General features: G+C 45.6%; 2 protein-coding genes across 5 annotated transcripts in view; one reads left to right on the top strand and one right to left on the bottom strand.

Annotated features, from left to right (window-relative positions):
• Positions 1-11384, top strand: part of LOC139415175 (nuclear receptor coactivator 1-like) — a 102980-nt gene extending 91596 nt beyond the window's left edge. For 2 of the 4 annotated variants that reach the window (XM_071163058.1, XM_071163057.1), the window contains exons 11-21: positions 47-1136; positions 1671-2094; positions 2235-2402; positions 2556-2673; positions 2824-2992; positions 3283-3564; positions 5432-5530; positions 5899-6286; positions 6538-6712; positions 7014-7194; positions 7368-11384. In XM_071163058.1, the coding sequence (XP_071019159.1) occupies positions 47-1136; positions 1671-2094; positions 2235-2402; positions 2556-2673; positions 2824-2992; positions 3283-3564; positions 5432-5530; positions 5899-6286; positions 6538-6712; positions 7014-7194; positions 7368-7535 (3262 nt within the window). In that variant the 3' untranslated portion in view covers positions 7536-11384. Of the gene's footprint in view, positions 1-46; positions 1137-1670; positions 2095-2234; positions 2403-2555; positions 2674-2820; positions 2993-3282; positions 3565-5431; positions 5531-5898; positions 6287-6537; positions 6713-7013; positions 7195-7367 lie in introns of all 4 variants that reach the window. The other 2 variants (XM_071163056.1, XM_071163059.1) reach the window with 1 other exon arrangement.
• A 2339-nt stretch (positions 11385-13723) lies between these two features.
• Positions 13724-14452, bottom strand: LOC139415606 (putative peptidyl-tRNA hydrolase PTRHD1). Its single transcript, XM_071163719.1, has 2 exons — positions 14243-14452; positions 13724-13960 (listed from the first exon to the last, which is right to left on the bottom strand). The coding sequence occupies exons 1-2, from the start codon at positions 14450-14452 to the stop codon at positions 13790-13792; spliced, it is 381 nt and encodes a 126-aa protein (XP_071019820.1). The 3' UTR covers positions 13724-13789.
• Positions 14453-17980: the final 3528 nt, after the last annotated feature.

Here is a 17980-nt window from a genome sequence, read left to right as displayed (position 1 = left end):
TCTCTCACCCAGCTGATGTTTTACTCATGTTTTCCTTCTCTTGTAGGGAACACAACACTGCTAGCTCTCAGGAAAACACTAACTCCAGCCTTCTACTGACCCATGGGAGCCCTGCTTCCTCCCACCCTCCCTGTTCCCCTGCCCTACCCACGGGCATCGAGGCCAGTCAAGCCCCAGGCCCCACCTCAAGCCTCCATCTCAACAACGGAAACAGCTCCGGCACCACCACACCCACCAGCCATTCAGCAGGGTACCTGACGCCCAACCGGTTGTGTCCTCAGCAGGTCAACAGCCCCTCACCCCTGGGCAGCCCCCTCACAGCCATCCCTACCTCATTCATGTCGCCCAGGCCCCCCAGGGGCAGCCCGGGGCTGGGCGGCAGCCCGCGCGTCCCAGGGAACCCCTTCTCCCCTTCCACCCCTGGCCTGCACTCTCCAGCAGGGGCCTTAGGAGGTGGAGGTGGTGGTGGGAGCGGTGGAATCCTCAGCAGGCAGCACTCTGGTGGGGACGGTGGAGCAGGGACACCCCTGGGTTTCTCTCTGCCCTCCCCTCTACCTCAGAGGAAGGCCAGCACCCCCACCAGCTCCCCAACGCGCCCTCCCCCCGCCAAGCCCCCTGAGGGAAAAGGAGGAGGTGGGGGAGGAGAGTACATGGGGGGTAACTCCAAACTCAACCAGCTCCTGGACAATGGCAGAGTGGGGCCGCCTGGGGACCCCAACAACACCGCTCCTAACACCCACCCCAACACACTCACCTCCACCCCTCAGTGCCCGGCCTCCCACAGCACGCTGACGGAGCGCCACAAGATCCTCCACCGCCTCCTGCAGGACAGCAGCCCGGCCGAGGGCGGCAACAGCAAGGAGTCTGAGATCAAGAAGGAGCCTCCTGCTAGCCCTGCCACCGCCAACCCCAACGGACCCCCCACCACCCCCCAGGACCACCAGCTGCTGCGCTTCCTGCTGGACACGGATGAGAAGGACTTGAGAGACCTGCCCCCTCCGGCCGCTCTCAGCCTGCAGACGGTCCGGGTCAAGACTGAGAAGAGGGCCACCGGGGAAACTACGCCCTGTGCTGCAGCCTGCGCCAGCCCCAAACCCAAACCCGGCCCTGCAGACAGCAGACCGCCCAGAGACCCGGTATTGTCTGCAGCCCTACTCCCCTCATACACAGTGCTAGTAGTATCCAGAATTGGCAAGATCCTGTCCCAGACATGCTGAACTTTCAGACAGTTTAAGTTTGGGGTTAAGGTTAAGGTTAGGAATAGGGTTAGGTTTTAGGGTTGGGGCCGGGGGTTAGAATTGGGGACTTTGGATATGTAACTCTGGATATCCCTGTTGTTGTAGTTGTCAAAGTGTCTGGAACGTGATGGAACGTGAGAGTGCCTTGCTGGCGGGCTGCCTGAGTGCATGCTGCTGCTGCCTTCTAAAGGGAGCATGTGATTCGCTGCTGTATTTGTTCTATTTACGTTGAGCGCATAGTAACACTCCCTCACTGCCCTCTTATATCAGGATCTAGTTGTGTTCATTTGTGGCCCCTCTAGGACTTTGTCTCTCCCCAGCACAGAGCTTCCAGCGGCAGCCTTTGAAGTTATTTGACCTTTGCTTTCTCTCCCTGTTCCTTTCTCCCCCCCTTCCCGTACTTTCCTCTTTGCCCCACTCCCTCTCTCTTAGTTCCCCAGTGGACCTGCTGACCTGGACCCTCTCAGCCAGCTGCTGCCCACCCTCAGGGGCCCCGCTGGGGCCAAGCAGGGCAGCAAGGAGAAGGGTGACCCTCAGGCCCTGTCGTCCCATAGCCCCCAGACCCAACCTCAACCTCGGCTCCAGTCACCTCCACAGCCTCGGCTTCAGTCCCCCTCCCAACCTCAACCCCAACTTCAGTCCCCTACTCAGGTCCAGCCTCAGAACCATCTTCAGTCCCCTCTCCAGTCCACTACCCATCTCCAACCCCAGAACCAGCTTCAATCCCCTTTCCAGTCCCCTACCCATCTCCAACCCCAGAACCAGCTTCAATCCCCTACCCTACTCCAGCCCAGCGAGGCCAACGTACCCAGAGCCATGAACGTGAAGAGGGAGCCTCCCGGAACACCAAGCCGAGGTACAGCAGGGATTAGGGGGGGTCAAGGGTGAGGGGTCACCATAGTGGGTCACCCCACTGTATGCTGCCTGTCTTCATTTTACGCGTGGCCACCCAGGAAAGGACTGATCCTGACCGTGTGTCTGTTTGTGTCTGTGCAGAGCTCACGGATGGCTCCTCCAGCCTGCAGAACCAGTCACACTTTGACTTCTGCAGCCCCACCACCCCCAGCCAGGGACAGGGACAAGGGGAGCCATTCCAGACACCGAAAGACAGCAGCAGCCCCTACACAGAGCCTGGACTCATGAACTCGTTCAACTCCAACACCGGTATGAACTAGAATATGCTCATATCAAACAATCCTCAGTTAAATATCTATAGGGCATTTCCGAAAATAGTTAGAAATTACATAATGATTACAGAAAAATATGGAATCTATGTGTTATGGGGGTTCATTAAGAGTTGTGTGTGCTGTCTTTCAGGGTTGTCTAAGATGGAGACGGACTCTCAGCAGTTCCGGCCCCTGGCCCTGACTGACTCTCTGTCCTTTGATGGAGGCATGGGAAACCCTGTGCAAGCCTCTCTGGCCTCCCCTCAGGAGTGAGTATAGTACTTCTTTGTGGACACACAGACACATACATTCCTCATTGCTCACATTCCAATTCACACGCACACAGAACCAAACCTTCCACATCATTACATTGAATGCACAGATTCCCATGTTCCTGACTCCCCCTGTGTGTGGAGCAGGCAGTGTGTCCCGTGCCCGCTGGACCAGCTGTTGTGCCCCCCCACCACCCCAGAGGGTCGTAACGATGAGAAGGCCCTCCTGGACCAGCTGGTGTCCTTCCTGAGTGGGACGGACGAAAGCGAGCTGGCAGAGCTGGACCGAGCCCTGGGCATCGACAAGCTGGTACAGGTGAGATCACAGGAGGAGGAGAATGATAGTAGATTACATTAGCATTCTTCAAGTGTTATCTATATAAGAGGACAGGCACTGTCATACAACCTGATTCTACTACACTGCAGAGCTGAATGAGAGCTAAATATAGGGAATTTAAATTCCTGTCCAAAGCACCACAGAATCATTACTCTCCAGAACAGTAGTGCAATCATCGATACATGCTTCACGTAATGATTCGTTTGGTCCTGGAGAGTTTGTTGGACTGTAATTAACCCAGTATTGACACTATCCATTCCTCTCCCTAGGGCGGCTGCTTTGACCCCACCCCTCAACGGTTTCCCTCCCAGCCCCCTGCCGCCACTCCCATCTCCATGGACCCAAAGCTGCCTGGCTACCCCTCTCAGTTCAGCACTGGCGCCCCTGCCCAGTTCCCTCGAGAGATGGGGCAGGGTATGGGGGTCTTTGGGGCACCCAGGGGGGCCTTCCCCGTGGGAATGGGCAGAGCGCCTGGCGTTGCCAACCAGCTCCGACTGCCACCTAACCAGCTGAGGTTACAGCTGCAACAGAGGCTGCAGGGCCCACAGCAGGTAGGATGGGCTGGGCAGAGCTGGTACATTAGGGGTTGCAGACTTTTGTTCAAACCCAGCCCTAATACACCTAATACTGAACAAAAATATAAACGCATCCATTTCAACGATTTTACTGAGTTACATTTCAAATAAGGAAATCATTCAATTGAAATCAATGGGCATTGGTGCAGCCATGGGAGGGCATAGCCCCACCCACTTGGGAGCCAGGCTGACCCCCTTGGTAGCCAGGGCCAGCCAATCAGAATGAGTTTTTCCTCTCAAGGGGGCTTTATTACAGGCAGAAATACTCTTCAGTTTCATCAGCTGTCTGGGTGGCTGGTCTCAGACGAGCCCACAGGTGAAGAAGCCAGATGTGGAGGTCCTGGGCTGACGTGGTTACACGTGGTCTGCGGTTTTGAGGCCGGTTAGACATACTTCTCTAAAACGACGTTGGAGGCAGCCCAGGACCTCCACATGGTAGAGAAAGGAACATTACATTTTCTTGCAGCAGCTCTGGTGGACATTCCTGCAGACAGCATGCCAATTGCACGCTCCCTCAAAACTTGAGATGTCTGTGGCATTCTGTTGTGTGACAAAACTGCACATTTTAGAGTGGCCTTTTATTGTCCCCAGCACAAGGTGCACCTGTGTAATGATCATGCTGTTTAATCAGCTTCTTGATATACTACACCTGTCAGGATTAATGGATTACCTTGGCAAAGTAGAAATGCTCACTAACAGGGATACAAACACATTTCTGCACAACATTTCTGGGATCTTTTATTTCAGCTCATGAAACATGGGACCAACACTTTACATGTTGCGTTTATATTTTTTGTTAAGTATGAATTAAACCATGACACCACTGCTCAAGAAGAACAGAGTTACCTAGCCAGGCTGGCCCACTCCCCTGGTCCATCTTTCTAACGTGGGCGTAGTCCTCTCCTCTACACAGGAGGGAGGTGAGTTTTAACAGGCCTTGTTTACGTTAATGAAGCCTGTATCACGCAGCGTTGCCTTTTAATCCTAGTCAGAGCCAGCGCTCGTTAAACACTGGCTTGGCAATAGTACATCTCCCTCCTGGCCAACCGGGCAGCCCTGCATTGTGTTAATGTGCCATTGTGTTGAAATGGATGGTCGTGTGAGGAAGAGAACCTCTTATGCTCCATTATGGTACAGCAGAACAAACACATGGGAACTAAATGGCTGCTACAAGCCCATCTATGGTGGGAGAGTACTGTATGTGCTGTATATTCACTGGGATTGATTGTTTATTATCCTTTTTGCTCTATATGTAACTCTGTTCACACCGAGAGGGAGAGACCACCTGATGTGTTGTCAGCCTGCTCCCACACAAACGTGGCTCACATCTCTCCTTTTTTTATTTTTCCTTCAAGGTCTCTCTCCATCCCGCTCCCCTCACACATGCTGCTCTTACTCACGGTTCCCACACAGCGGTCTCCGCATATTATTACTAGTGCTTCTTCTGCTAGCTGCTCATGTTGATTTAAAAGACCTCATGGCAAAGTAAAGGATATTAAGAATCTGTATTTCAGCACAACTCCTTTGTTCTCATTCCTGGTCCTGTTTTATTAGTCTTTAACACACGTCTCCTGATCAGATGTTGAGTTCCCATCTCCCGTTTCCTTTCTATCAGTTCTCTTCTCATGAGCTTTTTCTTTCACACACTTTTCACTCATCAGTCCATTTTTTTGAATCTCAATCCTGTCTTTTCCTTCTATCTGCTCTCACTCCTCTCGTCTCTATCATTTCTTCACTTAGTCCACTCCCTTCCTCCTCTCCTCCCTCTATTGTTTGTCCGCTCCCTCCCTCCTCTCCTCTATCAGTCGTGTGACTCACTCCCCTCTCACTCTCTCTCTGCCAGCTGCAGAACAGGCTGGCTGCCATGAGCCAGTTCCCAGGGGGAGCTCACGTTGCCATGGGGATGCGTCAGGGAGTGCAGCAGCCTCATATACCCTCTCAGGTGAGTGTTTCTGGGGAACTCACGATCATCATCAATCCTGTCCTCACGCTTCCTTCTCTCTTGTTCTGGTAATTGTTTTTCTCTGTTTCCAATCCTTTTCTCTTACTCTGTTTCTCTCTCTCTTTCGGCATGATGTGTATTGAGGAAGTCCTAAGCATCATAGCTAGTTATACTGAGTTATTGGTACGAAAACAAAGTGCCTGTTTCTCTTCTCTGTCCATCCATCTCCCTCTCTCTGAAAGAAGTACCTTCCAGTCTATTTCAAATGGTATAGGTCATTTGGGAATCTATGCATAAATGTTGTGAGGGCTGTTTTGCGGACAGAAGGTGTCTCCTATAAGTCCACTATCCTCTCTCTCTCCCTGCAGCCTCCTCTAAACGCCCAGATGCTGGCCCAGAGGCAGCGGGAGCTCTACAGCTTCCAGCACCGCCAGAGGCAGCTCCTGCAGCAGAAGGTCATGTTGATGAGGCAAGGCATGGGGACCGGGGGGCCTATTGAGGCCACCAGGGGACTAAAAGGACCCCAGCCACAGCAACAACAGTTTAGCTACCCTCCAGGCTACAGCCCCATGTCAGGAAACCCACCCAGCTCTCCCAGCCTCTTCAATCCCATGGGAGGGCCCCTGGACCCCAAGCTGTCGGGCCTGGGCCCCATGGGCAGCCATTCAGCCATGATGGGTGGGATGCAGGGACAGTTTGGGGGGGGGGTGAACTCGGCGGTCCAGCCTGGGCTCTTCCAGCAGTTTGGAGGACCGGGTGAGTGACTGGGCTACCTAGGCACCCACCATAATCACTGCTAGATCATGTCTGGTTGGTGGTTCTGTCTCGATAGCATCAGGAATTGTCAGTACAATGTGCTGACATTGTCCATATCAAAATGTGATATAAAGTAGTTTGCAGACAGGATCCATAGAAAATGGAATACAGTGCTGCTGACAAATATCAATATGAAAATGTTTTAGACTCTAGAATGTTCTAACACTATCTCTCTGTCCTTTTCCTCAAAGGTATGGTCCAGCAAGGAGACCCCTCGTTCCCTCTAGAGCTCAGCCCCACCAGCCCCTTGCTGTCCCCTCAGAACTCCACCTCCCAGAGTCCTCTGCTCCAGCAGGCCCAGCCTCCTCCTGGGTACCAGTCACCTGACATGAAGAATTGGCAGCAAGCTGGCATGGGCGGCAACAGGTGAGGTGGCCAGAGCCATGCCTGTGTAAACGTGTAAATTGCATAGCCCGTTATTGACTTGGCATCTACATAGAAATGACACTGTCAGATGGTTATTACATCCTTATTACATAATAATGACCTGTTTGTTTCTTAGAGAATTATTTCTAACAAGCACTTATGTAACATTATACCAGATGTGGTTCATTCTTTGAAGTCTATATATTATCTTGGTAGTTATAATGACCAGATATAGCACCTGAAAGAGGAGTGTACATAAAACTACTGGTATCATGACTTTGTGTTCTGTCTTGTGTGTCAGCTTATTCAGCCAGACTGGTCAGACGACGCCCCAGGCCTTTGGGCAACAGGGGGTCTACAACAACATGAGTATCACCGTGTCAATGGCAGGAGGCTCAGGGGGTGTGGGCTCACTGCCTCCCATGGGACCACCCGTTGGCCTGGACAACAGTAACCTTGGCAACTCCATGTGTAATGATCAGGTGAGGGTGCCACACCTGAAGTCAGCCGCCGCAACTTAGAAGTCGTCGAGTAGAAAAGCAGCAACAGACCAAACTGCCATTTGACCAAAACTGTTGTGGTATCACTTTCCTTTCCTTCTGTTTTTCTCCCTCCTTTCTCCACTGATGTTCTCTCTCCCTCCTCTCCTCATCAGGTACAGCAGGTTCAAGTGTTTGCCGACGTCCAGTGTACGGTGAACCTGGTGGGCAGCGACTCCTACCTAAACCAGCCGGGGTCCATAGGCCCCCAGAAAGGACCCCAGGGGCCTCAGAGCAGCCAGTCCCAGCAGAAGAGCCTCCTCCAGCAGCTCCTCACAGAGTGACTCCTCAGCTCAGCTGCCTGCCAGCGGAAAGGTTCTCCATAGACCACCACAACCTCTTTTCTTTTTCACCTTTGGTTTTAGACAGCTACCTGCTGAACTGGTTAGGAAGGCCCTGGGAGGGAGACTGAGGTCCAGGTAACAGCGTGTCTGTCTACCTACCTGACAGCCTCAGCCCGTACTGTAAGACCGCAACGATCGTTCAGCACTCATTCCTGGTTACATACTTTCAACACAAAGTCTGCTTCCTGTTCTGAGAAAGGAATCAGGTTCCGGTTTTGCCAAGTCGTCGCGGTCGTCAAAACATGTCCCGGTTCCTTATTGGCCCGTTCCATCAGGCCGTCACAGCAGTACGTTTTGGGAGTACGAGCAGCGTGCAGCTGAGCTCAGCTTTGGGTGGTTAACCCGTCGTCTTGCCTTTTTGCCTCGCGCGGGGCAGGTGGGGCGATGTTGTGGGGACAACGTTTTAAGAATGTTAGGTTTTTAACCTGCAATGGAAAGCTCAGTTTCAGCTGGATCTGTGACTGACTGGCTCTCTCCACTGCAGTGCCTGATGGGAGGAAGTTCCCAGCTCTCATTTTTGTTCTTCTGTTCTCGTCATCTGCGTCGTCAGGACAACAAGCATCACGGCCAGGATGGGATGGGAGACTGCTCTGCTCTGTTCAGTTGGCAACACTGTCTTTCCTGGGAGGGCATTTTCAAACTACCTGACTGTCAAACTAACTGTCTGTCCGACACATTTTTCTCCCCAGCATCTGTGAATACGAGCCACAATGGGCTCTCTTTGGCCTATCAGTGTTGTTTTTCCATGTAGAAACGCGCAGCTGGGTAGTATTGTCCAGCAAAGATGAGATTAATTCACACTATCCTCTTTCCTTTCAAAAGCGTAATTGAATTACTCTAAAAAGCAACTGTCATTTTGAGCTCAAACTATACATTGCGATTCATTGCAGGTTCCCCCCCCCCCCTTTAAAAAAAAATGCTGAGTCTAAGATGTCAGTTATGTTTTAAGGCGACATTTGGCATAATGTAACACTGCTAAATGTTGTTGTGGTGGGGAAACTGTCTCTATTCTGTATGTGAAAAAAGAAAATCTTGGTATAAGAATTTTTGTGATTGATTTAGAAATGGCTAACTCTGCTCTTTTGGCATCCCATTGAATGTTTCAATATCCTTAAATTAACCTCAAAACAAACAGGAGTGGATTATCAATATCACACAATGACATGAATATGTTGTAGCTAGTAACCGTAGAATTTCCTCACTAAGAAGTGATGGATGTTGAATGGGGTGTTGTCTTGGAAACACAGCTCTCTCTATCTCTCTCCTCCGACTCTGCCCGTGATGATGTCACTCCACTGGCCGCACACTACAGCTCTTTTTGACTGCTCATGTGACCTACTGTTGCCCAGTCAGACACTGTCTATCAGCGCTAACCTCTGTTGATATTTACTATACACATTCATTCACATAAAGTCCTGCCAACAAACACAATGTTTTTATAGGGGTAAACAAGAACCTATTAACAAGCAATAACCATAATTGAAGAGACAAAATAAATGTTTTGCGACGTTGTAATGATAATGATGAAAAATCAAGTCTACTTTGGCTTCTCCGCTCTATCCCGGGTACCTGTATTTCTGATTAACAAGGCTTTCTAAAGGAGAACTGTTATTATCCAACTAGATGTCTCACTGCTGTGTATATACAAGGTATTTCACAAGGTGTGCAACATTACCCGAGCACAGCTAATAACTGAGGAGGGTTAGGGATGATCAGTTGAAATAGCATGTATGATCACCATCCTCCTCCGGAGACCTCAAACCGAACACCAACTCAAACTGAACGCCAATGTTCTATGATTTGTGAATCACTTTATGTACAGTTTCAATGGTCTGTGTGCGTGTGCTTTATACTGTACCCAAACAGTGGCTCAGGCATACAACTCAAATTCAACCTGGAAATGGGATCATTTCGTGTGATGTCGATTACAGTTGACATAAAAAGCTGGTAGCAATGTCCATTTGAATACTTTTACAGAAAAACCATTTGTGAAACAGATAAACCTTGATTTTTACATACCAATTGTTCCTGTGTATATTAAGACACTTAAAATGTTGCTTTGCTTTTACCCTATTGCATAAATAATGAAATGAGGTATTTCAATTTCATTCTCTTCTGATAATGTTACATTTTTCTTTTCTATTTGAACGGGCCGTGGGTTAACAGTATTTATCAAGGTTAAAGCCATTCCTCAGCCACTGTTTGGTTTATGTAAATAAACATACACTTTACAAGACACATGGAAGAAACACAAATTAATAACAGAATGTTTTTGCGGAAGGATTTAATTTGTTTCCAGTATACGTGTACTATATGGGGTACCAGCTAAAGGTTTCACACTCACAGAAGTATTACAAAGGATAACGTGTTTGTTTGTTTTCATCTTCTTCACATTCTCTCCAGCCTTTGCTCCTCATTGAGGAACAGGCATTTCTGTATGAATAGTGGTAATAGAACCGCATCAAATGTGGAAGTTAATCCGATCTGTTAATATCAACTGTTTAGCATTTGGGATATAATATGCCAAATTCAAAGCACCATTAGACAACGCTCATTAACAAACAGACATTATTTTAAGCAAGACCTGCTCAATGGCAAAGACAGTCCATTCAGTACAGGTACAAGGTAAATATTTGAACTGGTTCTTCAACATGTTAACATGTATATAACAGACAATGTGAATATGTATTTGTTCAGAATCAACAAAATGTAGTGCTCCAAGTTTGTGGTATTAACTACTCGCTTCCATTTTATTTTCATTTTTTTTCCCATTTTGATGTATATGACTGTCTGAGTGTGTGTATGTATGTGATTAATACTGTGTATCTGGTGTTTAAGATGGAAACCGATTATGTCCTGATTTGATTTCTTCTTCCTTTTACATACCTGCAAGTTTCCCTGTGGGTGTTGTTCAGATTGCTCTTTATGTGAGGGAATGGGTTAGCGACTGCTGAATGTGATTTTACTGAGAGAGAAGCAGCATGGATTGGCTTTTGTACGGGTTAATTTAAAAAGGCCATATTATTTAATTTATCTGTTATCAAAAAGTTTAAACAGATCTGAGAAAGTGGAACCTTGGATTCTGAGAAGCATCGCTTCAGTAGTTAAGTGGGCTTTTGTAGATTGCCTGATGTAGTTTTTTTCCATTTTCAGAAGTAATGACCAAAGCTTCAAGATGTTTAATTCATATCATATGCAAGCCTCATGCAATTGGATGAGACAAAATGTAGCGTTTGTTCAATTTTCTAAAATGAAATAGTCTCATACCTATACATACTAGCTCCTCTTTGACCACATGACTAATTTGTGGTAGTTTGTGCTTTGCCTGTTTGTCCTTTATTTCCTTTTTGACACATTTTGTCCTAAGATACTGACAAGTGACCTATCAGCTATAGTATTTTTATGTAACTTGTATTCTTTGGAATTTCCCAAAGTATGATCAGTTAGAAACGTATTCTCCCTGTTGCCATTGACTCCTAGCAAAGATGCAAAAGGTATTGCATGGCCTGACGTGCTGTCATTGTTTACAGGAAGAGAGAACCTTGCAACAGCTAGCTATGCACCTTAGCGAAAAGCATTTATTTTACACTGATTTAAGTATTCAAAGCCACACTAGAATCTGAATCAATTATTTAAATCATGGTATTTTCAGTCATTAGTTTCTTGAAGAGGAGAAAAAAACTACCTAACTTTCCTTTTTTTAACTTAAACTAGTGTTGTTGATAATTGTCTGATCTATCAACTGAATCTCATTAAAAAATATTAATGTATTTAGCTAAATACTTTATACCAAATTTGAGGTGCCTCTTGTATATATTTTCTGCATAGAAGACTGCTCCTCGCTGTTTGATGATAATGTTAATGAGGATTTTCTTATCTTTACCTTTATAAAACAAGTTTGCTGTATTTTACATGACTTTTTTACTAAATATCTAAATATTCCAGGAATTTGCAAGAAATACAATCTAGTTTTGCACTTTATATCAGCATTATTAAGAGGAAACAGGCCATCATGAATACTGTTCAAATCAGATTACTATTTCACGATTAGGAAGAAAAAAAGGAAATCCCCTGAATGTATTACAAAGTAAAATATTGATTTGACTTTTCTTTAGCAATCCTAGTCATTTCTCAGGTTCTTAAAAACAAAGAACTTGGTTGTATAGCCCATCAATATGATGACTAAAGAGAAGTGTACTTTCTCTACAACTAATCTATGTAGTTTCAGTTCTCTCTGCCACAGATCCTCAATCTAAACTATGCGTATCTTCTTCAGGTGATCCACTGCCCCTTCCCTCGGCCATCAGCTAACTAACGCGCGTACACTCATACGTCTTGTCTTGCAGCAGCTTCAACTGTTAAAAACATTCCCCCTCAGCTATGCTCCCTGCAATTATTGTACTCTGCTATATAGTGTAGCATCAGTTCTATTCATTATGTTTCTAGGCTTAGTAATACCTACCAAGCAGTAACAGCCCTACATATGTTTACTGCTATCCCTTTTGCATTTCTTTACCACCTTATCACATACTGTCTAATACAGAAGTAACATCCTTAGATAAGAGTACTGCACTCTACCCTACACAGATAGTACCTCTCAACTGTTAGATTATTGGAGCAACTGTTTGCTGATGATGTTTGTCAAGTATTGTAAGTGCTGCCTTATCGAGACTGAAGTTGGTTGTGGTTGGAGAACTCAAAAGCTTGTATCTCGCCACTTATAAGGGCAATGATTTCTCATTGAAACGAGGTTCCACTTTTTCCCCTGTAAAATGAATATATATATTTATATATATATATATATTTTACACATTTTGTCCAGTTATGTTTATTATACTTGTATAAACTTGTTTTTAGAGAGGCATCGGAGCAGCTGTGTAGGACAATATGAATGAAGTATCTGGAAGAATTATGCATGTTTTTATTTCTGTGTCCAGGTGGAATACCTGGGATAAATCCTACCTTTTCTTAGGACATTGTAGACAATCAGTCTCAGGCTGGGTCCAGTACCTACAGGGGGTCCCCCCTGTAGGCTGAAAAACAAACAGTTTTTGCATCTACTGAAATGTCTTATTTGTCTGTCCGTTTTTTTGGGAGGTATGTGGCTGCTCAGACTGGGATTAGTTCAAAGTTTACACACTTCTACACATACACCTCGTGCGTTCGGTCCCTCTGTTGCTTTTTCAAGGTGAAGATGCTGACCTTGAAAGGAAATGATGCTTTGACTAACAAATCTATAACATCCATGAATGTGAGAATGCAACACATCGCAATAAAAGCACCGTGTAAAACAGGTTATGTAATGTTGGTTGATTCTCTATTTTATTACTATATACTTCACTCTTCATTTCATTACTGTCACTAGGGCTCCCGAGTGGCGCAGCAGCCTAAGGCACTGCATCTCAGTGCTAGAGGTCTCACTACAGGCACCCTGGTTCGATTCCAGGCTGTTTCATAACCGGCCGTGATTGGGAGTCCCATAGGGCGGCGCACAATTGGCCCAGCTTCGTCTGGGTTTGGCCGGTGTAGGCCGTCATTGTAAATAAGAATTTGTTCTTAATTGACTTTCCCACTAGCTACATTCTCTTTCAACCTTTTTATTTATTTTATTTATTTCACCTTTATTTAACCAGGTAGGCAAGTTGAGAACAAGTTCTCATTTACAATTGCGACCTGGCCAAGATAAAGCAAAGCAGTTCGACACATACAACGACAGAGTTACACATGGAGTAAAACAACCTTAATTTATTTATCCTGACTAATAATACAAGACACAAATTATAATCATTAAATTGTTTTATTGCATCTACTATGTTTGTAAACAGATTCCACTCATCAGCAGCTAGAGAAAGACCTTACATAACCTGTCACCAATTCACCCTTTCATTGAATCACAACGTATGTGGCCACATTAAATTACATGGCCAGACATCCACTCATTAAATGGCCATTTTATGGTATGGTTCAGTGAGTGATGTCTCCCCTGTTACTGTAGGGCAGATAATACACTGCTTATCAGAGTGAGATTTTTCCTTGTGAATCTGAAGCAGACACGGAATGATGGTTCCTCACCGAGATGCACAGGTCAACCCCCCCCCCCCCCCCCCCCCCCAAAAAAAAATAACATCTTAACTGGTGTGGAGCCCTGGTCCAGACTCCAGATTCACCACATGCATGTACAGGGTGTGTCTGTGTCATTTGAACAGTTTAAACTTGCGCAGCAGAGGGTGTACAGTGTCTTTAGGGTATGGCTTCAGGGCCAGGCAGGTGGGGACGTTCTCTGGCTGTTTGACCCACAGCTTGTGAGCCACCCCCTTTTCTGTCAGCGTCTCAGACAGGCTGGACAGGGAGGCCTGGTCCAGAGCCTGACAAACACAGATGATGAGAAATAATCACTTCACAAGCATTAGTTTTATCTACATCCCATCTTATACCACTGCATAACTTCCATCCTACTATATTTACATTACATAAAGAAACGTACAAATTATTTTGTATTGAGAGGCTACTTTTATGCAGCTTGATATGAGCCAACTACGCATGTGCAGAGTCAATTTGCGCACACGTTTGCGCACTACGGAAAATACTGGCATTTAGTTAACTAGTGGAAGTATAATGTTGATAAACTTGCTAGCGGTCCCAACTACCTGAAGCACCACTTTGTGCATGCTGTCCAATTCTGCCAAGTACTCCTGCGTGTCTGGATCGTTGTAGTTCAGATGAATTGCGGCGGTGGCAGCATGACAGGCTTGCGATATAACCGCTCCCAATGGCCAGGACAACGTATGGACCAGATCCGAACGGACTACAACATACTGGACAAGGCAACGGGGGGCTGCGGTTCCTGACGCCGCCATCTTCAGTCGGCAATGGTGGCGTGAGGCAGCTTAAAGGCTCTTGCTGGCTTTGCTGCAAATTCTGGTTTATTTATCTTCCGGGTAGGTACTGTATGCCACCTTATGGCCAAAGAACGAGACACATCCCTATCTAAAATATTTGTCAAGTGGCTTGCATTGCATGACAGCACAGCAGACAGCAATGTCGCTTGTTTTTCATACCCCAGTTATCAAATGATCATGTTTTTGCATGTATGACCTGGAAACCGATGTTTATGCCAGGCAAATATGCTGCTAATGAGGGAGATTATTGTCTTCTAACTGTTAGCCTGTTTTTGTTCTCCTCATCTGTCTAGGCCAGGGCCACAGACACCTGTAGTCCCACATGGAGGAATCCTGTTGTGGAGGACCATAAAGATAAGACTGCTGTCCAAACTCCAGTGCCCTGTATCCTTAGGTGGCATGGGTCAGGCCCAGTGGTGATTTTAGATTGTAAATATTGTTGGGGCAAACAAAACAAAAAATGTGGGATGTATGCCAGCAAAGACACAACACTAAACAATACATTCATTGCGCTATAACGGTGACAAATGGTGCCCACAAACTGTTAGGGCCTACATAAAGCTGTCCCAACAGCAGTCCCAACATCTTACCACTGCTACACCTGGCTCTCAGCGGAGCCTTGTCTGGCAGCAAAACAGTTAATTCAGCCTCATTTAATGCCTCAAAAAAAGACAGCTGATATGGCTGACTTGCTTAAACAAATGTGGTTTCTACTGACAATTGAGATGTACAAACTATGGCATAAGTGACAACAAGCTGGTAAGAGGCAATCCATCATTTTGATTCAGATATTAATGAGCGAGCCAGGATGGACTTCAATATAACTATTTGTTCAGCACTTTTGAAATGTACAGCGACAGAATTCAGAACATGGGCCATTCTTACAGTGTTCTCCCTGTACACCAAGTCAGAACCACAGGATAATTAAAGGGGGCATATAAGCAGACAATGAAAGCTCTTACAATATTCAATGATTACATTTCTCAAAAGGGTAATAGGCTACATGTGCATTGCCAAGTCAGAACAGTAGGTGAAATTAAGAGGTGAAAATAGACCCTTATTAGGTTGAGGCACATGGGCTACCAACAGCTTAATACACAACATACAATTAGTATTACTTTCTTAGCTACAGTATACATATCTCCCTGGCATATTACATTTATGTAGCAGCATATAAGACATTGTTGGACTCACCTTGTTGTGCTGTGCTCACTTGAACAGGAAGGTGGTGCAGCAGTCCTTCATGGGCAAATTTTGTCAAACTTTTATTATTACCTGCCATTATCTGGATTTATGGTGCTTTCAAGACAACTGGGAACAGGTTGAATCATGATGACATCAGGGATCTTCAGGTCGAAGCTCTAGAAAGAGACCCGAGTTCCCGATTTACAAGTTGGTGTTGGATGAAAGTTCAAAACTTATTTCACATGCGTAGCTTGTTTTTTCCCAAGTTCCCATTTTTCCCCAAGTTCCCAGTTGTCTTGAACTCACTAAAGTCAGATTTTGCAGTGCCAAGTTAACAGTTGTTTTGAGCGTGGCACAAATCATGCTTCATTGACAGCATGGCCAATGTTGAATGTTAATCATTATAAACTAGGAAAATAGACCCTTAATCTTAGACTATGGACCAAACAGCCAGTCCTCTGAATAGCAGGCTAATAATTGCTTTGCAATGCTTCCAGTTAGCCACTGATTCCTTCCAAACCACTCATTGTTGAATTTGCGATTTCCAACTTCTGTAATATTTATGGCCGATGAGCACCGATACGTTTTATCTATAATTTTTCTTCATTATTTATCTTCATATGACAAGGATTAAAAAGGATATGCCAACAGATTGTCGACTTGATTCATGATGATGACTGCTGGCTTTTTGAAAGTATTTGAAAGTATGATGTTGACATGATCAGCCCAATCAAAGCTACTGTAGATATTAATTCAGGATTCCGATTTGACTCAGCCATGCCTCCTTGCCTGTCCAACATTTCCTCATCTCCCACCCCTTCTAATGCGACTAGCCCTGACGCTTCTCCCTCTTTTTCCTTCTAAAAAGCTTCTCCCTGCAGGCGGTCACTGAGTCCGAGGTGCTAAAGGAGCTCCTGAAACTTGACCCCAAAAAAACATCTGGGTCAGATGGTTCAGACCCTTCTTTAAGGTTGCTGCCCCTATAATCGCCAAGCATGTCTCTCCTTTCTGGGGAGGTTCCCATTGCTTGAAAAGCAGCCACCGTTCGTCCTTTATTTAAAGGGGGATAGCAAGCTGATCCTAACTGTTATAGGCCTATTTCTATTTAGCCCTGTTTATTGAAAGTGTTGGAAAAAATGGTCAATAATCAACTGACTGGTTGTCTTGATGTCTATAGTATTCTTTCTGGTATGTAATCTGGTTTCCGCTGAGGTTATGGATGTGTCACTGCAACCTTAAAGGTCCTCAGTGATGTCACCATTGCCCTTAATTCTAAGCAATGTTGTGCTGCTATTTTTATTGACTTGGCCAAAGCTTTTGATATGGTAGACCAGGTATTCCCAAACTGGGGGAACGCTCAATGCCGTCGGGGGTACGCCAAATGAAATAAAATGAATCTTCACATCTGTCTTATACTCAGCTGGCCCCTCCCCTAATTTTGTGTTAAACACTACAATAAAGCAATCTTAGTGTCCAACAAACAGTCTATTTATATTTTCCAACAGGGCTATACATTTGGGTGAGGTTTTTTTCTCACCCGAGTAGCCTCGTTTCACTGCCAAAAATAAAATGAAACCATCTAGTGTTCAGCTAAATAACAACACAATGTCAAATACAGGTAGCCTAGTCAAATAATAATTAACATCCAATCACATTAACCGTTACTCTCCTGCAGGAATTCCACTAACGGTCCATATGTAGCCAAACGTAGCTGTAAGACACTGATGCCCTTTGTAACCACGTACCTATATGAGAGTGAATTCTCGGCCCTCATTAGCATGAAAACTAAATACAGCCACAGGACTGTGTGTGGGTAATTATTTAAGACTGAGACTCTCTCCAATACAACCCAACATTGCAGAGTTATGTGCATCCTTTCAAGCACACCCTTCAAATGAACCTGTGGTGAGTTATTCACCATTTTTGATTAACAAATAAGGTTTTATATGTAAGATGGTTAAATAAAACGCAAAATTATAGATTATTATATTATTATTTGTGCCCTGGTCCTATATGTGCAACTTTGTCACAACCCGGCTTGTGGGAAGTGGCAAACTAACACTCATTCTTATGTTTAATAAATGTATCATATACTGTGTGTGTGGCAGGCCTACAATGATGGCAAAAAACAACATTTGAGAGTGTGCTGACTCTAGTGCTAGACGGGGTACGCAGCTGGAGGTTGAATGTTTGAAGGGGTATGGGACTATAAAAGTTTGGGAACCACCGCGGTAGACCATTCCATTCTAGTGGGATGGCTAAGGAGTATTGGTGTCTCTGAGGGGTCAGTGTATAAAGTCA

Source organism: Oncorhynchus clarkii, chromosome 8 (assembly GCF_045791955.1).
Source record: "Oncorhynchus clarkii lewisi isolate Uvic-CL-2024 chromosome 8, UVic_Ocla_1.0, whole genome shotgun sequence".
Classification (NCBI taxonomy): domain Eukaryota; kingdom Metazoa; phylum Chordata; class Actinopteri; order Salmoniformes; family Salmonidae; genus Oncorhynchus; species Oncorhynchus clarkii.
This window is presented reverse-complemented; position numbering and strand designations above follow the sequence as displayed.